Here is a 22,640-nt window from a genome sequence, read left to right on the forward strand (position 1 = left end):
CGTCTCTGTCTGCATGGAGTTTGCATGTTCTCCCCGTGCTTGGTGGGTTTCCTCCGGGTACTCCGGTTTCCTTCCACAGTCCAAAAATATGCAGGTTAGGTTAATTGGCGTTCCCAAATTACCCGTAGTGTGTGAATGAGTGTGTGTGCTGCGATGGATTGGCACCCTGTCCAGGGTGTACACCGCCCCGTGCCCTAAGTCTCCTGGGATAGGCTCCGCCCCCGCGACCCTGAACACAGGATAAAGCGGTATAGAAGATGAGTGAGTGAGTAAAAGTAATACTAACTTTTGTTCTATCTGAAAACCCAAATACACAGTTTAAAGTCTGAAGCCTCCCCGGGAGAAGTCTTGGAGAAGTGTTTGGAGACACCAAGAACACTTAAACACTTCCCCTGAACTAATCCTGGGAATTAGATTAACTTTTTATCCAGATAAACATTTTTAATAAACGTGATTTTCTTTAAAAAATAAATAAATAAAAAAAGTGGGTGAGTTATAGCGGCGCATCTGTTTTCCTTGGAAGATTTGCGTCAACATGAAGTTTTATGATGATTTAGTTTAAAGGAGTTCATATTATTATTATTATTATTATTAGCAGCAGCAGCAATTTCTCCATGAATCACAAAACCTTTTTTTGTCATAGTATTTTGTTTTGTGGAAATTTCACAACTTTTTTTTTTTTTTTTTTTTTTTTTAATATAGGGGTGGTGGTCACATGACTTGGTTGTCGCATTCATTAAATCTCACCCAATCCAGGGCGCTGTTTGAAACCCGCTGATAGAGAAACGTTCAGAATTACGTTCCGAGGTCACGTGAGAAGAGTTTACGGCACTCAGATGACCTGACTGATGTTTTTTACAGGAAAATAAGTTTACAGTAAAATACAGTAAAAGGTATTTCATATTTGAAACTAATAAAAAAAAAGTTTAATAGTATGCGAGTGACGTGTCTGTTCTGTTCATTTAAATGATTTCGGCTTCAGTGCCAGCACTTGGATGGACACAGTGCACTTTTAAATCTCTGTTCCCCCAAAAAACAAACATAAACAACAACAATAAGAAAGCTTAACTGTACAAGTACAAGCTGTCCTGCCCCATAGTGAGTTGTTTTCTATTGGCCTCCATGTTGGTGTGTGCTTGGGTTTGGAGGCCTGGTGTTGCGTAGCCTGGTGTAACCCCAGTGTTTTTGTGCAGCTTTGTCCTCTTCACTGTCTCCTGATCGAGCAAAACAAAGCGTCTTTTCTGTGTGCTGTCCAATGAGCGTCCGGGTGCACAGACAGTAGGGACATGAGAGAGAGAGAGAGAGAGAGAGGAGGGACGAGAAAGAGGAGGGACATGAGGCGAGGTCTGCGCTCTCAGCTCTCAAGGCTTTGCAGCGGAATGCAGGAGGAAGACGTGATCCTCCACTCCACCCTAGCTTTCTGCTTTTCCCCTAACGGAGCTTTAATCCCAGCAGGAGTGCACTTCCACTGAACGTTTTATGTTTTATATAATAAAAAAAAAATAAAAAAACACCACCACCTCAGTCCTGGATGTCGGCTGCATCCCTCCTCTCCAACCGAGACGCTCTCATGATCTCAGACCAAATAAAGTGCGAAGGTTTGCGATCCGTTCATTCATTCATTCATTTCTCACATTCTATGTTGATTGAACTTGTTAGGCTCTAACAAACAAACAAACAAACAATATATATATATATGCATAACACATAGGGTGTCTTCCACACCCTTCTCGTTTTTGTTTGTTTTTTCTTACATCAAAGCACCAACATCGTTGTTACATTTTGTTACATTGTTACATTCTGTCTTTAGATCTTCTTGGGATCTTAAACTCTCACTTCCACCTCCCCTGTGATCAGCCCCAGCCCCTAAGCAAACACGCTACACTGTAAAGAGGAACATAAAGTTCTTTTTTGGGAAGAGTTTTGGCCCTGCCCACTTTAGTGCCAGGGCCGCGTCCCAATCCGCCAAACTGTTCAGCTGTTCAGGCACGCAGCAGGACCTCACTGAGGAGGGTGTAGTGTGACACTGGGTAGGGGGCTAGTGCGGATTAGGACAGGGCAACCCCTTCCACCCCCTTCAACTTACTTACTGTTAGTGTGCAACAGTTTCACCAGCAGGGATGAAGAACGTTCCACAGCACTGTACGTACACCAGTCTTTATTTATTTATGTGTTTTATTTATGGATTCATTGATTTCTTTATGAATTAGTTCATTTTAGTTTGGGGTTTGTGATGCCTTTGGGGAACTTCCCTGCAAGTTACTTTTTCATGGTGTATACAGAAAGTTGCATGTGTGATCTTTGAAAATATTTTGAGTATTATTTTTATTTATTTATTTATTTATTTATTTTCAGAACTTGATAAAGTGCAGTTTTGGAGAAAACTTTCCATGCATGTTCTGTAACTTTGTTGTTTGCATGCTGTAGGCAGAAAAAACGTATTCATTTAATTAATTTGTTTATTGATTGCAATCGAATTTGCTTGCAGCTCAAGTTCTCCGAACACTCAGCATGCATCGCATTCAGTTTATCATTAACACACTCTCAGATATAACTGTACACGTCCTTGCCCTTTGTTTGTACAATGAATGGTACATGCTCTATATATTTACTCTTAATTTTATTATCACTCCATTATTCATTAATAACCACTCAGACGTGCTCCTTAGATTGGAAGTTTTTTTACACATTTCACAGCTGTTTCTCGTCACATGCTTTACTGCACATGTTGCTTCACTGGCGACAGTTTGGAAGTTTCCTAGGAACAGATTCACTTTGCGTTTCTGTTTAAACTTACCACTTCCTAAAATTTAAATTGAGCAAGCTGTGTGTGGGGGTTTTTTTTTTTTCATTCTTTTTTAAACATCTCGGACCTTTCTCAATTAACATCTGGATTGAAGCTTAAAATGAAAAGTCTGGTTTGCAGGGGAAACAGTCCTGACATGCATCCGATTAAACCGTGGTGTGCAGAACCGGTTTGGGGTTGAATGATTAAACAGGTTTGTTTTAAGAGGTAGAGGTGGAGGACATGACAGAGGCATGAGAGTTTCTATGATACCTGATATGTTGCATGATGAATAGGATTGCTTATAAACGGCTGGTCGAACAATAGCACTATTACAAATGTGGTTAAAATGGGGCAAAAGGTGGGGCAAAATTCAGTTAATACAACTATTATTTAAAAAAAAAAAAAGCGCCACTATAATATTATAAAAGATATCCTAATATCTGACAATACCTCATGGTTAGTAGAGCTGTGAAACATGGGTAGACTCTCGATTCGATTCGATTTTTTGCAGGTTTTAACTTATTAAAAATGACCACGGTCTTTATCAAATATGCATTGAAATGCTTTGTAGCTCGTGTTCTTGACTGTTTAAATGTCACGTCTCATATAAAGCCACAATCTTATTTTTCCTGGCGATCTTCAGCGTCACACTCCACTCCAGTAGGAGGCATCGCACCAAACACATACAAACTCAAAACTGCACAAAACGTGGTATATTATTAAGAAATGCGACAGTTTTTAGGAATTTAACATTTGAAAGTGTACCAAAATAGTTCAATACCGAAATAGATTAAATAGCACAGCTCTAATTGTGACACAATTGATGAGTAAAAGGACATTATATCAGTGCATCCATCCATCTACTGTAGGAGCCTCTGTAGTCCAACTAGGGACCATGGAGGCCAGTGGTGACCGTTATATTTATTTCTATTGTACAACCGTGGTAGGACCTCCGGTCAACGATCACATTCATACACTACAGGCAATTTGGGAAGTGTCTTCTTTTAAATATCAAAGCACAAACATTGTTTTTACATTTTGTTACATTTTGTCTTTAGATCCATGCTAAGGGCGAGGGGGGGTGGGGGGGTGGGGGGGCTGTTCAGTTAAGTCACAAACTTCAATAATCGGTAATTGATCAATCAAGAATAATAATTAATGCTAACAAAATACAAATTGTTTTTTATTTTTAGATTTTACATTTTGTTTTATTAATATATATATATATATATATATATATATATATATATATATATATATATATATATATACATTTTTTATTATTTTAAATGGTTTTAGTGACACAATCCCAACAAATTAGATATATGAGTCAAATTAATGAAGCAAAAACTGTTTTAAATCAATAAATTTTTAAAACACAAAGCTTTTTTTTTTTTTAAAAAAAACAAAGCCACTAAAAATACAAATATAAGATTATATTACATATATAATATGATGCAAAACAAACATTGTCAGGTAATACGTGTTTTTTTTAATCAGTTAAATTATTATTGACAGTCAGCATCATTAACATATGATGTGGTACAACATGATTTTGTTATTCTATGAATATTGTTTTTTCGTTTTTTTTGTTGTTGTTTTTTGCCAGTTGTGTGGCTGAAGATATTTCTAAACTATGCTGATGGTATGCTAAGTTAATGGTTAAAATGGTGTATAAAAGGTGATAACTTTAAAGTGTGGATTTAGATTTTTTTTTTTTAATAATTGTGCTAGACTGGATGGAAAATTACACACACACAAGCACAGACTCTGTATTGTGGCCATGAGAGCAATAAAGACGTCTATTGAGGATGGTCATGTGACCATGTCACAAGCCGATGGGAAGAATGTCAAAACACACACACACACACACATAGAGCAGGACTAGTTAAGAACGTCATGCTATTAGGCAATGGTGCAAATGCACAGCATGAGTATTTATTAGATTTCGTGCAGTAGCGCAGAATTACATTTTAGGATTTAAGCTGAGATCAGTAATCCATAAATCAGAAGACTAATAATAATAATAATATTTTAATAGCTTACAAAATTGCTGCACGTATTTGTGAAGCTTGAATGAAGCTTTGTTTCGTCTCAACACAGATATATTGCTAAATAAAATGTAATTTGTACAATAATGTTTAACATAAACTACTTATTCTACACAAGTTTTTATAAAATGCCTCATAAACTAATCTATCTTTTATTAGCTAGCAGTTCATGTAGCTAAAGCTAATAATAGATAACCTAGGTAATGGGAGATTAGCGGTTTGCCTAAGCGAGCTAATAATAGACAAATTAGCTGGTACTTATTGTTAGTTAGCTGGCTACCTTGGAGACATTGGATTCCAGCTAAAGTTCCTCATTCAACTAGTTTTATTACAGGATATTTTTTACTTTTACTCCAATTAAAAGTACAGCAAATACCTTTACCCTTACTTCACTCCATTCCTGCATGGTCTTGTGTTGCCTGACGATAGCGGTGTGTGTGATTTAAAGCGGGAATCTCACCACCAGCCGATTATCATACATGACTTGCCTTTCCTTCGCGACACGACTAATATTGTTACTGCAGTTTGAAGGTGTTTTAAGGTGGAGTTGGTAAAGTGAAGCTGCTCACAGACAGTAACGAAAACAGCGCGTTCACAATCGGAAAGCAAAGAGCGAGACGGAGAGAAAGAGAAGGGGTTTTTTTAAACCATGAAAAACAATAACATTTACTGTGTACATTTGAAAGTGGCCACTTCTGTACTTCTACTAAGGTTCATACTGTATGTAAATGTAAAGTACTTCTACTTGAGTAATCATTGCCCTGAGGAATCTCTACATTTACTCAAGTACAGGATTTGTGCACTTTGCTCACCTCATGTTCCTGGGTAATTAGAAACGCCATTCTTTTTTAGCTGTGTGTGTGTGTGTGTGCGCGCGCATGCTAATCTATTGTTTAAAATGCGGGTAAATGTTTAGAATGTGTTTATCGGTGGGTGAGTTGGAGGAAGTCTTGCTCACTGTCATGTTTAAATATTTTAACCTCGTGGTGATCACGCAGGGTCTTGACCTTCTGGTTCTAAAGTGTTGTGAAATAAAATGATGCAGTTGCAACCTGGGAAAGCAGAACGCTGCAAAAATAGTCACAGCTTACATCATAGCAGGGTTTTTCCGAAGATTTTCAAGCCACCAAGAAAACAAAAAACAAATAATTTTGCGATTTATAAATTAAGGATTAATGTAACACTTTGACATTTTATTTAATATGTAACTGACAACAATAGTAACCTTTTAAAGACACATAAATATTGTCCTGCACATTTATTGTTTCATACAATTAATCAATTAATTAGCAGAATCTTGCTCAAAAAGATAAGCGGAAAACATAAATTATGCTCCTTATGTACCTTAGGTAAGGTTTCAACCTATTAACAGGCAAAATCCTTAAATTCATAGCTAGAGCGATGATCGATAATTAATAAATATGTAACATATCATAATATTATAGATCAATTAGTCGATAATTAACCAGTAATTATGTTAGTTACCTAGCAGGTGATGTAATGTTAGTTAACTAGCTAATGATGAATAAATATCTAGTAGTCGGCTAACCTTGTTAATATTAGCTTAGCAGTTTATTCTCTAGTGTTTAATGATGTTTTGTAATTTTTTTCACTTGCAAAATAAAGATTCAATCAAGCGAGGAGATACTTTCACAACTTTTTTTTCCGCAAATCCGTCGCAGTAAATGATGAATACAGAAAGGCAAAAATCTAGTCAAACTTAAAACCCGCGTTCCTGTTGAAAGCTTACAACACTGCAGTATAAAATCCACAGTGTGGAGATCAAATGGACAGATATAAAGACTGCCGGGTGTCAATTCAGCACTGGGGAATTTGCTGTGTGTGCATTGGGGATTTACATGTCGGGCAGACAAATGTAGTGAAAATACTGAAAGCGAATGTGTGTCTTTCACTTCCTACAGTTTTTTCCCCTTTTAGTGAATTGTATTGATCACTGATTTATCGGAGAAAAAAAACATTTATCTCTTTATACTATTAAGGGCCCAACAAGGGCAACTTGGTGGTGCTGTGGTTTGGACCTGGGACCTTTGGATCAGTAGTCGAGCGCCTTACCCATAGTGTTACTTTTTAATTTTTCATAATAATTGGTCATCATTTTCTTGCTGGTTAGTTTCTTAATGTGTTTGTAAATCCAAATCAAAACCTGTCAGAGTAAAACATAACAACCACGTCAATGTGAAGTAGTTAAGGCAGCTAGCTAACAACCTAGTGTTGAGCTTCAGTGAGCAAAATGTCCATCTTTACAGATTTCTTAATATGTTTAAACCGAACTCTAATGTGAGAGTTAGGATCTGGGTGTCTGTATGGAGTAAGCCAGTTAAAAGTCACTTTCTTATGTTTTTCAGAACTAAAACACAACGTCTGGGAAACAACTGGCTTCCAGATGTTACCTTAATGCTCTTTCATTTTCTCTGTAACTTTAGTAGTATTAAATTCCCACCTGTATCTCAGTCAGGGCTCTGTCCCATCAAGGAGACAGCTACCAACCATGGAGGTCAAAGACTATGGGAGTCTGCTCTCTCGACTCCCAGCTACAGATTGTATTGGTGAAACCACCCTTTTCACCTTTCTGAGGGGTAGACAACGCTGGTCCAGTGAGGGCTGTGTACAAAACATCACTGTAACAGTTCAGAGACACGGGACATTTCCATCTGCTTTGTTTGTTGTTTTAGCTGGTGGACATCTTTATTTCCATACTTATCTGTCCGGTTTTTGTTTAGCAAGAAACCTAGAAGAGCTGTTGTTTTTTTGCGCAAAAACCCTCAGAGCTGTTTAATTCTGTATCCTGATTGCTGTGAGATTTCTTTAAGGAGGTCTATTTATAGGAGGTTTATTTAAAATTTATAGAAGGAGTCTCCAGTGTCAGCACGAGAAGAGAGCAAAATCTCCTGAGGTTTTAGAAAGCAACAGTTTCAACAATGCAAAATTCAGTTATGTAAATTAAATGAAAGAAATGGGAACCAATGATGTACTGCAACAGGCTGCAAAGCACCTAAAGATACAATTTCTAAATCTGTTGACAACCCCAGCAGCGACCTCATTTCCTCTCTTGTCTGTTCCAACCATTCAGCATCAGCAGTATACTAATCATCGGCCTGATCATCTGTCATCATCTCCACCTGTTTCTGACTGGTTCATGAATTACGTTAGATGGTATATTACTGCTCAGGTACGGGGACTGGACTAACAACAAGAGGCAAGAACTTGCCAAAAAATGAGAGCCAATTTTTTTTTTATCCTTTGGGAAGCCTGGAGAACTTTTCCTCAAGGTTAGATTTATGAGATTGGGGGGTAGGGGGTGGGGGTGTAAATACTTTTTCCACAATACTGTATTTTCGGGAATTGCCAGGATGGGATTTGAACCTATTTTTATGTTAATACATGGGGTTCTCCTTTAACACACAGTGTGAGTAGCGCTTTGAAGCGAGACCCTTTGAATCCTGTCCTGATGTTTATCTACAGTACAAGCAGGATATCTCGCTGTCGGAGCACCGGAGGAACCTGTTCTCCTAAAGGTTCTCCATGCTCATGCACTCTTTCACCTCTTCTTGAGCAGGGAGGGCTCCAACCAGAAAAACCACCCCGAGCCTCCCTGCTGAGTTCCTCGAGCTGTTTCCCCTCCCACATTTCAACTAAAGAGTTTTTTTTTTTTCCTGGAATTTGAATTGTTCAGAAGACCAGAAGGACACACTCCGGTGTAGGATGGTGCAGGAGGGTGTAGCGTGTGTTCTTTAGGAGATGAACACTTTCTCCTGACCTGCTTTTGCTTTTGCGTGTCTCTGCTTGTTTCTCTGACACACATATGGTGTTAGGCTTATGTTTTTTGTAGTTTTTTTTTCTTCTTTTCCCAGATGCTTCACTGTTCCTACAGATTAATGTACAGTTCCTGTCCTGAAATAGCTAAAGAAACGTTATTGGACGTGCATGTTTTTAATCACGGATCGACCTCGGCTTGCATCTCCGTGCCCGCTTAGCGCCTAAATTACAACGGAGTGCAAAAATGTGTCGGGAATTTCGAGTGAGTTGCCAGAAAAACAAATAAATAACATAACCAGCCATGTGTGTGAAATGACACAGTGGGCACGGAATGGTGTGCTGGCACGCTAGCGTTGTTTCAGGCCTCACAACAACAATGACCTCTGTGCGTGTTTGTGTGTGTGTGTGTCTCTGTGTGTGTGGGTGTGTTTGGACACATCACACTGCTATGTTGTCTAAATGTGACCAGAAACATGATTACACATAATACACTGCTAAAATAAATGATTGCGCAATAAGAAGCTGCTGGAATGACAGTCAGTGAGTCAGTCTCAGGAACGCCGCAGAAACAAACAAGAGTGTTAGCTGTGCATGGTCTCTGTTTACAATATCAAGCTAGCTAGCGATTGTTAGTACAGTATGCTATCCAGGTTAACGTCACATAGCGCTACCTGGGTTTTTCTCAGGGTTAAACTTAAAAAAAACAAACTTCAAAATAAAACCCTCATAAGACAAACTTATGAAAATGAAGGTAAAGTTAGTCAGACCAGGTTTGTTTGCTCTTTCAGGGAAAAGCCTTTAGCGGCTAGCTTTATGCTAACTAAAGCAAGAGCGACGGCGGGAACACGAACAGAATCTCCTGCTTATTTAGTAACTGTATAAAGATCATCTCTCTCTCTCTCTCTCTCTCTCTCTCTCTCTCTCTCTCAGTCTGATTCTCTCTTTAATTGTTTTAATTTATCCCTGTCATTCATAACCTCTCTCTCTCTCTCATTCTCTTTTTGTGTCTTTCTTTCTTTCTCTTTTGTATCTGTCTTTCCCTCTCTCAATCATTCTCTCTCAATCTGTCTTGGATTTTCTTTTTCGCTTTCTCTTGTTCTCTGCTTGTTCTCATTCTGTCTCTCTCTCTGTCTTTTATTCTGTCACTACCTGTCTCCCTGTTTCTCTCTCTCTCTCTCTCTCTGTTTCTCTTTCATTCTCTGTCTCAATTTATCCCTGTCTTTTATTACTTTGTGTTCTCTATCAGTCCATCTCCCAATTTCTCCCTCTCTCATATTCTCTATCTCTTTCTTCATGTCTCTCTTTCTTTGTTTATCTCTTGCTTCTCTGTCTCTCTTCCTCTCTAATTCTCTGCTTCTCTCATACAAACCCCTGTCTTTCCCTCTCTCTTACATTTTCTTTCAGTTCTCTGTTCTCTAACTCTCTCTCTCTCTATATATATATATATATATATATATATATATATATATAGATAGATAGATAGATAGATAGATAGATAGATAGATAGATAGATATAGACCTACATATAGGTCACTCCTTGGTTTTCCTGGCTGTGTGCTTTGGGTCATTGTCATGTTGGAAGACCCAGCCACGACCCACCTTTAATGCTCTGACTGAGGGAAGGAGGTTTTTGTCCAATATGTCACAATACATGGCCCCGTTCATCCTCTCCTTAATACAGTGCAGTCGTCCCCTGTCCCCTGAGCAGAAAAACACCCTCAGAGCATGATGCTTCCAGCCCCATGCTTCACTGTAGGTATGGTATTATTGGGATGATACTCATCATTCTTCTTCCTACAAACACAGCGAATGGAGTTAAGACCAAAAAGTTCTACTTTGGTCTCATCTGACCACAGGACTTGGACTTGTACTTAGACTTTGGCTGTCATTCATTACCTCTCATTCCCCATCACTCTCCTATTCTCTCTTTCTCTCTCTCTCTCTCACTCTCTCTCTCTATCTTTCTCTCTCTCTTGGTATCCCTCTTTGTTTTTTATCTGTCTTTCTCCTTTATCCTGTATTCTCTCTCTCTCTCTATTGTTCCCTCTCTTTTTCATTTTTTCTCTCAATGTGTTTTTGATTAAGTTCTTCTTCTCCCTCACTCTCTCTCAGCCTCTTATTCTCTCTCTCCCTTTTTTACCGCATTTCTCTGTTTCTCTCTCATTCTCTCTGACTGTCTCTAACACTCTCTCTCATTCACACAAGATAAAAGATTCTAAGGGTGCTTTATTGGCATGACAAATATTGATTTTTACTGTTTCTATAAATCTCTGTTATACAGGTCACAAAATAAGTATAAAATAAACAGATAAACATGCATTTAACTGTACAGTCTAATCTCTCTCTCTCTCTCTCACCCCTGCAGTGTTTCCTTCGTGGGCGGGGCCTGGTGGGGAACGAGGCTGGTCCTGGCCTCTCTGTATAAAATGGGAGGCCGGTGAAGGGCTCCAGTCGTGGGGTCTGGACTCTCCGGTCTGGTGCATGCTGTGCCGCGGAGGCCGAGAGAAGTTCGAGCAGGCTTGCGAGAGGGGCAGGGGGGTTCTGCAGCTGCCGAAAGCCATGCTCCAACTCCAGCTCCCCCACCTCTTCAACATCCACCAAGTCCCTAAGGTGGGCTTCGGTCCAAGTGCCCTAGATGTGGTCTAGACTGTATTTATACCATTTTAGGGGGAAAAAATGGCATGAGACAGAACGGCATAAGTTTCACAACAGACGTCCAACTGGCCCAGACGCTCCTGTCCTCTGTCTGTCGTGGTCCTGTTATTCTAAGATCTAATCTCCGTGAACATAATCTGCACTCTTTCCAAGAGGTCCTAGCTTTCAAAACAGGTCTAGCGTTTATAAATTCGTCCAGAGAGACAGATCAGAAGAACTCTTGCTCATTAGCATGCATAAAAAGTTTCATGATGAAAAATGTAAGGCCATTTTAACTGCCAGACGCTGACGAAGCTGAAGTTTCACAGTGTTCCTCTGCATGGTCATTCCCAGGTGTTTTGGGAGGACAGTATCATATCCGGTTACCGTCATCCTCAAAGCTCCGCCCTGGACTGCATCCTCAGCAGCTTTCAGATGACCAATGAGACGGTGAATATCTGGACGCACTTCCTGCCAACATGGTGAGAGACGCGGAGAGGCACGTGAGTTCACACGATGCCAAGTACTTTCAGTCGGCTTTCTGGGGAAAAGAAGATTAGGTAGCAAGGGGAGTTTCACATTTGTATAATTAGTCTCTCACTTACAGCTCTCTCTAGTGGTGATAAATATATTATAGTGAATCAAATGATTTGACTAAGTAAGAGTCATCTCCCAAATGTCTCATTGGCATATGTTTCAGCTACAGATGAGTTGCAATTCAGGGTGACAGATTATTTAAAAATTTTTAAAACGATTCAGATGTTGAAACAAAATTTCTATGAAAGTCTTTTAGGTAAATGCATTGCCTAAATAAAAGAAATATGAAAACTAATACATGTATAAGTTATCTCTACTTTATGCAATAGTCCAAACAGTATCGATGTTTTATCTGTCGACACTCATCGTCCATCTAAACGAACACATTCACAGAGTCGTCTCAGTAATTATATTAAATAGTTCAGTCTTTAATTTGAGAATAAGTTTAGTCTCATTGTTCACTTAAAAGACCTGATTTAAATAGTACTCGTTTGCAAATGAAACAATTCTATTATTTGAATGATATTATTTTCCTCTGTTGGTCAAACAGTAGCAATGTGACAACAAATCAGGTCTTTCTGATCTGTTACTTTAAAGGACGGATTCAAAGAGTCAACTCATGAATCTTACCCAAATGTCCAAAAGAACAGATTGTCTCTTAAACATTGGCACCTATTTTGACTTATGACATGTGCCTTTTGAAAGGATTCAAAGAGTCGACTCATTTCTGAACAATGCGTCATTACGAGTTGTATGATTGGTTACCCCAGTAGTCCAAACAAACAGTAGTAATGTCTCATTTGCTTGCATCGTTCACGAAAGAGAGCTGATTCAAGGAGTTAACGCATGTGCAAATAAAATAACGCTATTATTTGGATGGTTGCTTATCCCTGCAGTTCAAAAGGTCGCAATTTATGATTGGACAACCAATTCCTTTTCATTGTTTCCAGACGCAAAGAGTTGACTCGGTTGTGAAAAAAAAATCACAACTATTTTAATAATTTCTTTATAATGGTCATAAATCATAATAATCCAGATATTAGTAGAGTGTTGTTTGACAACGAATGCACTCTCGTGTACCACCTTAAAGACCTTGATTCAAAGAGTCGACTCACTCATGAACAGCACACCAGTACTATTTGGTCCATGACTTATATTATAGTGATGTGTCGTTTAAAAGGATTCAAGGAGTCCGATTTCTATCGACACATCACTACTATTTAAATGATAGCTTATTCCAGTAGTCCAAGTAGTAATAGTGTTTCATTTGAGAACTATTTCACTCTCATAATTCACCTAAACTCCAATTTGCAAACGAAACATTATTTCTATTTGGACTGTCACTTATCCTGTTTTATGTTAATTAATATGATAAATACAATAGAGCCGGTGGTGAGAGAATGTCTCTGCTTTGTTCCCACTCTCACTCGACTGTTCAGGTACTTCCTGTGGCGCTTCTGTGTGCTCTGTACCACGGTGGACTTCCTGTCTGAGAGCTACACGTGGCCGCTGCTGGTGTACATGCTGCTGATCTGCCTGTACCCGTTTACATCCAGCTGTGCTCACACCTTTAGCTCGATGTCACCCGAAGCCCGACACATCTGCTACTTCTTTGACTATGGAGCACTGAGCCTTTACAGCCTGGGTAGACATGCATACACACACACACGCACACACACACACACACACACACACACACACACACACACACAGGCCATTGAAACACTCTGGCCGCTACTGTTCCATTAACTCCCACTGTTTGCTTTTTTTGGACTCGTGCATGGTTATTATATCATGTTCAAAAGCGACACTTCAAAAGCTCTCAGCTTACTAGGGGTGATGCGTGCAGATAAAATGAGGCTGAGTCTCCTGCTTTCCCAGCTCTAATAAAGAATCAAAAAGCTACTGGACAAGGCTAAAACCTCTTGATATGTTTAAATAGAACTCGTAAGATGATGATGACAAAAACATATTTGGCAGATGCCCTCATCCAGAGCAAATCACAGACGAAGTCTCTATCAATAAATACATCCTGATACTGGTTCACTAGGTCACTGATTAAGCATAGCATAAGTCTAAAACACTGTTCGAGGGGGGTTTTGGGGGGGGTTTGTTTTGTTTTTCAGTTTGTTAACTCAAGTGCTTAAGGTATAGGGAGGTCTTTAGACGTCATTTGAAGACTGCCAGGGACTCGGCTGTTTGGACATCTAGAGGGAAGTTCGTTCCACCACTGCTGATGTGCCCGAAGAGAGAAAATACTTGATGCGTGGCTTCCTTGTACCCTAAGAGATGGTGGGATGAGTCGACCGGAGGAAGCGTGGTGATGTGTGGGGTATGATAAGCGCTTTGAGGTAAGTGGGAACTGGTCCGAGTTTGGCTTTGTAGGCAAGCATGTGTGTTTTAAATCGGATGGGGTGTTAAATTTAAGAATATTGAAAACAAGACAAGCAGACTTGACAGATACAAGGTGCAGTAGTAAGATCACGAGAACAAGCAACTAAACGGCCTGTCTGAATACAAAAGGTCAAATCTTTCTCATGTCATAAAGGAATAATTTGGTATGATCTTTTTAGGTTAGAACTGTGAGAATAGATCTTGTCTTGTCCAGGGAGATCATAAGATTCCTAATCACCTGAGATAAACAGCTGATCACTTTTGTTGAGATTAGTTCATGATGAAACAGTGTCTAAGAAATGGAAAGGGAGGATGAGTTGAGTGTCAGTGGGATGAGACTGACCCTAACCAACAGATGAATTATAGAGGGAGAACGAAAGAGGACCAAATACTGAGCCTTGTGGGACACCAGTGGAGAGTCTGCATAAAGCAGGTTGGGATCCCCTCCATGTCACCTCATATATTCGACCTTCCAGGTAGGAAGCAAACAGATTCTTAGACTCATGACGATAGACAAGAGAGTGCTGTGGTTGGTCGTGTGAAACACGGCTGTAATGTTGAGGGCAATGATACTAGTTTGGCTGATTTAGCAGCATTTAGCTTCTCAGTGATGGGCAAAAGAACCAGACTTCAGAGTTGTAAGAAAAGCAAGATCAAGAAACATATCAAGAACAAGATCGCCAAACATAACATTCTTCATAACTAAAACTAATGATTTAGACATGAAGAAAAATGTAACATTAATCTCAGACTAATTGGAAAATTAAAAGATCAAACACCAAACTAAAAGCTCTCATGATTACGTATACATTAATAATTTACATTATTAATTCCACTTACAGCAATGATGGAAAACCAAACACTATATGTATGTGGTTTGTTTTTATTTATTCAGAATTTGAATAAAAATCTAGTAGTTAAACATGAAAAGAAAAGACATCTTACCACTATCTTGAATCTAGGCAAATTTTTAATTATAAGAAATAATAAATAAGCAATAATCAAAATATAAAATTTTTAAGTGTACTTCTAAAAAAAATTTCTACTTATTTTTAAGCAAAAAAATTCTTGTTTTATTGTCAAATTTATTGTTTACTTGTTTTAAGGAATAAATGCCTAAAGTGGCAAAATTGTCTGGCAATAGAACAAGAAATTTATGCTTAAAATATGTGTTTACCTCTTGTTGTTTTTTGCAGTGTAGAAAGTTTTTAGTGTGAAATTAAAGAAAATCTAAATCTGCCAGAGTCAGGAACTAAAAAAATATATATTTTTTGGTAATTTAGCGCAAAAAAAATTGATGGAAAAATGTAAAAAACAAACAAACAAACAAACAAAACATGGTAATAGACAAGAACAAAATCCTCTGCCTAAATTAGCAAACTGTTTGAGTGGTTACATGAACCTCACCACTAGATCACGCTGATTATAAAAGAAAGCCATTGTACTTGAACAGGAAAAAAAAAAAATCATCATTCATCAATCATTTTTAGGAAAATTGATGAAGCAAAGTAAGCCCAAACTCATCTTCATTGTACTCTTTAATCTGTCACGGAGAACACATCTTATAGAATCTGTTCTGGAATTCAGTACAGATGTTATTGGCATCTCGGGTGGTTTCTCAACCAACTCTGAAGCATTCTTTGTTTTCCAAACTAAAGTTTATTTAATATTATTATTATTGAGGAAATCTTTTCATCACGCAGGTTGTGCGATCGCATACGGTTCCTACGTGATGCCTGAATGCTGGGTGAACAGTCGGCTCCATCACCACTTCGTACCCATCGCCATCGCTAACACCCTCTTCTGCACCGGCACGTCCTGCTACTCCAGGTAAAGAGCGGGAAGCCTGTTATCGTTTCTATAGCAACAGAGAGCTGAAGAGTGGATTTCATAACAAGTATGATTCTTCAATACATTACAAATTGTAACATACTGTACTTGCTATAAAAGGAATAAAACACATTGAGCGTGTGCTGTATTAAGGAACATAAACAACTCCATAAACAAATACGAGAGGTATTTTTTATATATAAAGACATTTGTATTTCATTTGATCGTTCTCTTTTCTTCAGGTTTTTAGAACTGCAGTTCCCACACAGGAGTAAAGTCTTGCGGACCGGAGCGTTCGTTGTTCCCTTCCTCTTCGATAACATCCCGCTTTTTTACAGAGTGAGTGATGACCTAATCATGGTGAACGCACTTGCTAAGAAACTGTGTTTATGTGTTTAAGTAATGATGTGATGTCGTGATGTGTTGTAGCTCTTATTGTATTTTGGAGGAAACAGCACTCACACGGACGCTCTTTCCAATCACGGCTATCACCTGCTCTTCGCGTTCCTCACCTGCTTCCTGTTCGCTTCTCACCTGCCCGAGCGACTCGCACCGGGACGCTTTGACTACTTCGGTACGGATTAGCGAGAGGTTTAACATCTAATGACACTGGTGATGTCGACTAAGCGTTTCCTTTCTAAGCAGTCCAGAATTTTGGATTGTGATTGGTCAGAAGGTGTTGATGCTCTGACACGGTAAAGTAGTGAGAAAACCATCTTTCTTTTTTTTTTCTCTCCCAGGTCACAGTCACCAGTTGTTCCACGTCTGCGCGGTGGTCGGCACACATTTCCAGATGGAGGCCGTCCTGACTGATATGACGTCACGCCAGGGCTGGCTCACCGCTCACTCGGCCACTCCGTCCTTCATGGGAACGCTGGGAGCGCTGGCACTCGGTATCATTCTCAACCTGGGCATCATCTTCCTGTTCAGCTCCAGTCTGCTGCGTGCTCCAAACCTCAGCTCAGACAAAGCAGTCGCTCCACAGCCGAGGACTGCCGCGAAAGACGATTAAAACTCTCAAGCGCTTCTAATGAAATAACTCTAAACATGGCCCAGGGACTTTTTTTTTTTCCATAAAAAAGAGATGCATCAAAAATTCATTTCTGCCTTCTTTTATAAAAAATAAAGCGAAAAAAAAACAACAACCCACAAAAATTTAAATTTTAATCAGTTAAGATTAATTTCAATCCAATTTCAAATATATATTTTTTTTAATGAGATGAACCTATTTAAGATTAGATGCAGTTATAAAAAAATATTCATTATGATCAGATTCTAAATAAACAAACTGCTTTGTTGTCGGGAAAAAAAGAAAGAAAAAAACATGGGGGGAGGGAAAGGGGGGTTCGGCCAAAAATATTGGCTGAAAAAAATTGCACTAAATTAAATGCATAAAAAAGTGGATGACTTACAATTTGCTTAAAAAAAGAAAAAAAAAATCAAAACTATAACCTAAAGCAGATTTTAAAATATTTACTTTTATTCTCCCCCTCAAATCTATTTTATTAGTAAAGCACCTTAAACGAAGCAGCTTTCGGGGTTTAACTTCAAAGTGTTTGTTCCTGATGATGAAGCCAGCGGTGACAGTGGTGAGGGAGATTCGCCCTGAGGCTGACAGGAGGAAGAAACCTTTCGAGGAAGCTGACTCTAAAGGGAACTCATCCTCATTTGGTCAATAGCAGACAGCGTAAGATCGAGTCCCTTCCATTTTTGCACTAGGAAGTTATTTAGTGTTGTGAGATAAAGAGGAATCAGCCATGATTGGTTAGTTTTTAAGAGTAAAAAAAGAAAAAGAAAAAAAAACTTGGCTTTGCAGTAATTTTCACATAAACTACCTTAGGTAATGAAGTAACAACAACAATGACAGATTCAGTTGTTATTTTAAGACACAGGGGTCAGCTGTTCTGGCGCAGTTCTCACAAGAACAGTATTGTACTGTATCAAGTGCGTTTGTAAAACCCATCAAGCTCCATGATGAAATTGTCTCTCATGAGGACCTTCCCAGGAGAACAAGACCAAAACGTACCTCTGCTGCAAAGTTCATTCAGAATCAGAAGTTCAGAGTCACCAGCCTCAGAAACCACCAACCAACAAACCACCAAGGAACGACCGTAGAGTCAGAAGGGGTGTCTAAACTTATGACTGGCCGTTTTGTCTGGTTTAGCATTTTGGATTTGAATGAGGTTTGGATTGTGCCAATGTTTATTCTAAATTAAATCCAAAACAGTAGAAAAAAAAACTTTTCTCATAGATGTATATTGCAAATCAACAGTTTCTTAAAAATATATTTGATTTTTCCATAAGACATTTATGTTTGTTTTATGGCAGTATATTTGTTTGTTTTAGGATGCCAAAAAAGAAAAGTTTTTTATTTGTTTAAAAGATGAAAAGGACTAAATAAATGTAAACATAATTTACATTCTATACCATTTTAACATCAACATCAAGCACTTGTCCTATTTAAAGATGACAAAAAACTTCTCAGAGAAGTGTTTTTAATACTTTATAAATATTTTTTACATGCTAGTTTATCCTTACACTGCCCTGCACTTTAAAAAAAAAAATCTCAGCCTTATTTAAAAGCCTTATTAAAAAGAAAGAGATAAAATAATTTATGAATTGTTTTTGAAAAAAATAATGTAGTGAATTCCTAAAAAGAGTTAACCTTGAAAAGTTTTTTTGGTGCATCTCTATTTTAAACAATATCCAAACAATCTAGCACTTCTGCAGTCCACTCATTTGTATTTTATTTGTTTTATAATTATTTTCATCCTTTATAATCCTTACAGTATTTCAGCTGATGGCCCTGACATCACAAAACAAAATGCCCAGTGTTTACACCAAGAGTCTGGATTTAACACTTTCACAGTAGATTTGGGACCATTTGGTCGTCTACAGTATAAACACTCAGGCTGGTAATTCAACACTGGGAATTTTGCTGTGATTATCTTTCTTTACCTTTTTCTGTGGTACAAAACAATTTAGCTTTTCTTTTTTTTATTTTTATTTTTTATTTAAAAAAAGTCACTTCGGAAAGGTCGGGGCTTAAATGAAGCGAATACTGATCTTCTTTTATGTTGCATTTATGTTGCATTAAGTGCCTTCTAAGGATTTTTATATACAAGATAATATGATGTCACTAATTTATGCGAATGTTACTTGTAACAGAAACCAACTGGAAAAATTTACTGCAGAATCCGTCAGGGATTTCTTTGTCGATTTGTGGCCGCGAGCGATTGTTGCCGTTCCTTTTTTCTCAATGTTTTTTTTTTACAGTTGTGACATTCTGTAAATATATATATATTTTTTTTGCAGATTATATAATCAAATAAGCTAATTACAGTGGAATCATTTCATGCTAATAACAATTTAAAAAAAATTGCTAACTCGCTAGCGCACTTTTACTCTAACACGACATGGAAGTCCTTCTAGTAAATTCTGTTCATCTCATCGGCGCTCCAGGTCTTATCTACTTGAAGAAACCAAAAATGCATCAGATGACATTTCAGATGCAGATCTTGCGCAGCCGCTACAATCTGACGAAATGACGTGAACGTACGACTTATTTTATAAAACATAAAAATAAATAAATAAGAAAACAGGCATGCACGTTCCTCTGTATCTAAAATGTTTACGCAATTTAAGCTAACCTCTTAGCCAACAATTGGTTGATTTGATGTTTTTACTTAAAGGGCGGGGCTTCCACATTTCAGCTGCCATTTTGATTAAACCTTCTCTTTACTAATTGTACTTAAACGTGGTGCTCGTAAAGCTACGTAAATCCTTTCTGGCAGACGTCACAGACTACAGAACATTAAGAACATTCGACATTAACCCTTAAACAATTATAAGTTCTTATTACAACAGACGTCGGGTAATTACAGGCTTGCAACAGTCAATATAAAATGGCTTATGAAATGTATTTACATTCTTTGGTAACGTTATCGATAAAGACTATAGTTACATATAGTAAACTGTGACCATGTTTATAACATGTTATAATGCATTCCGAAAGTATTAGACGGCTTGGTATAATTATTTATGAAACTTTACTCTGCATTATAAACCATTAACTATAAAGTAGTGTTTATAACATGTTATATTCAACACCGGCCCCCAAGCCCCAGTGATGCTATAATGCTTTATAATGCATGGACAATGCTACAAACTGTATTGCCTTCACATAAATAACTATAACAATAATCATAAGGCTTTATGAATGCATTATAACGTATTGTATGTAAGTCATAATACGCGATGTGTAAGTGTCACAGCTTTGTTAAAACGTTTCGTAGCAGTTTTAATAAACGAATAGTGAAACAGACACATAAGTTATTAAGATGTAATAATGCTACATAGGCGTTCGTGGGACAAATTTCTAAAAAAAAAAATTATAAATAAATAAAACAACAATCCAGTCGATGTGGATTTGACAAAATCTGGGGGGGATTTCTATTTTAGTGTTTATAGATGTTTATGTAGGATTATGTCAGTCATAAAGGGCGTATGTCAGTGTTATGTAGCGCTATGAGTCAGAAACAGAAAGTGCAAAGTGTTTGGATAGAATGGACCAATATTATGTTTGAAAATGGTTGTTTTTTTCTCATATCATCCACCTCAGAAGAAAACAACAATCTTTTTTTGTTTTTCCCCGTGTCTGTGTCAGTGCGTTATAAATACGAATGTTTAAGCGGTGAAACGTAAACCTCAGAGAGCGAGCAGCCGTGTCATGATCCAGTTTGCTGCACCACGTTTCTTTTTATGATTTTTTTTTTTTATTATTGTTGTAGGATTTTTTTGTTTACAGTTTTTTGCAATACAAGCTCAGAACAGAACTTCAGGTTTAGACCTGATCTATCTTTTGGGGAACAACCACAGTTTATGTGCTGCTGTGACGGTGCTAATAACCTAATGAAGCACACACGTTTTTCTTTCGTTTGTTTTTTTTCGACACTGATGATTGTTCAGTCCTGAAGCATCTTGTTAAAGCTCCTCTTGTTGTTTGCGTGGCAAACATTTCAGGGCATCATGGCGACGGAATTTCCACTTCATATGCATAAATATAGGAAATTAAACGCCGCAGACTTTTGCGTGATGGCGGCTCGGACCTGCATCCTGAAGCCCAGCGGTGTTTAACGGCGGTGACCTGGCAGCGTCGAGTCGAAATCTCCTGAAACTCAAATGTGACCTGAAGGATTAAAAGCACTCAGAGCACTCTAACAGTTCATTTTATTTGCTTGATGTTCATTAAGGCTCGTCTGACGAGCTGCAGGTTTCAGTAGGAGACTGGAAGGGGTTTCTGGGAAAGCGATAGTAAGTGCGGAGGTGGTTAAGTGCGGCGTGTTTTCTATCCAGGACAGAAAACGTGTGCGGTGATTTTTGTGTTTAAATGTGTTTTAGTATTTCTTTGAAAGAAATCAGTCGATAGTGTTAAAATAATCACTTGTACAAAATCTTTATTGGATTTCTTTCTTCCCTGATCGAACGACGCATTCCAAATTATTTTTTTTTAATAAGATAAGAAATATTTGTATATGTTTATAATGCCTTAATTTCTGTTTTTTTTCATTGATTTATAGTTTAATATTAATTCTGTTCATATTTCTTTTTTTCTTTTATTTTGTATTTCTTTTATCATCTTACAAAAAGCAATTAACTGAAATAATAATAAAAAAAAAAAAATCATAATTTTTTGCAAAAAAACAACAACCCTCATGTAAACAAGCACATATTCAGGGTTTGTTTATTTTTTGTTTGTTTTTATTTTTGTTTTTGTTTTTGCAGCGATCAGTAAATTAGTGATTTTTAAATGCTTTGTGCCATTTCACCCAAAATTTAGATTTTTGTACATCTGATTATTTTAAAAGTAAATTTAAATGCATCAACACGCACAGGATTTATGAAAGTTTTTGATAACTGCTGAGGGTTGGTGTGTGTGTGTGTGTTGGGGGGGGGGGGGGAGCCGTGTCGCAGGTCGTTGGGGTTGATGTTGGGAACCTTTATGTGTGTGTGTGTGTGTGTGTGTGTGTGTGTGTAAGATGAAATGCCTTCGATCTGTTACACAAGACCAACGTTTGGAAAAAGAAATGTTAATGTTTGTTTGATAAAGAAATGGACTCTTCTGTACAGGGCACATGTTTAGTTGGAGAAGAAGAAAAAACGCAGGTTTAATTTCCAAAATGTGTTTTGTTTTGTTTTTAGATCATTTCTAACTCTTTAAAAATATATTATTACTAGTGAATAAGTTGCTGATTGACGCAGAATAACCCTGTTACAATAACACAGCACTTTGTAACTATAATCACTGATTAATTACCTGTTTTATACAGTCGCCAATAAAGTATTTTTACAACCTGTGTTTGTGTGTGTGTATGTGTGTGTGTGATAGATTGGCAGATAAAAATCTGTATATAATACACTAATAACTGCAGTTTTTTTTCTCCTGAGCTCAGAGAACAAAAAGCGATAAAATCTAAAACTGTGGAAAGTTAAAATTGTGATGTGTGTGTGTGTGTGTGTGTGTGTGTGTAAATCTAAATAACTTTAATTTATCTCAAAGATGCAGAAAGATTTGGTGAGAGCAGATTTTAAAAATGAAATCATGATGTGGCCAGGAGGGGGCGTGAGTG

The 22,640-nt window shown here is 37.8% G+C and overlaps 1 protein-coding gene across 1 annotated transcript; it reads left to right on the plus strand.

Annotated features, from left to right (window-relative positions):
• Positions 1-2,096: 2,096 nt before the first annotated feature.
• Positions 2,097-22,367, plus strand: paqr6 (progestin and adipoQ receptor family member VI). Its single transcript, XM_053487558.1, has 8 exons — positions 2,097-2,142; positions 10,982-11,226; positions 11,605-11,732; positions 13,227-13,432; positions 15,885-16,011; positions 16,254-16,350; positions 16,441-16,585; positions 16,752-22,367. Exons 1-8 carry the CDS (start codon positions 2,121-2,123, stop codon positions 17,021-17,023), a joined length of 1,242 nt encoding a protein of 413 aa, XP_053343533.1. The 5' UTR covers positions 2,097-2,120; the 3' UTR covers positions 17,024-22,367.
• The last annotated feature ends 273 nt before the right edge of the window (positions 22,368-22,640 follow it).

The sequence above is a fragment of the Clarias gariepinus genome, chromosome 26, assembly GCF_024256425.1.
Source record: "Clarias gariepinus isolate MV-2021 ecotype Netherlands chromosome 26, CGAR_prim_01v2, whole genome shotgun sequence".
Classification (NCBI taxonomy): domain Eukaryota; kingdom Metazoa; phylum Chordata; class Actinopteri; order Siluriformes; family Clariidae; genus Clarias; species Clarias gariepinus.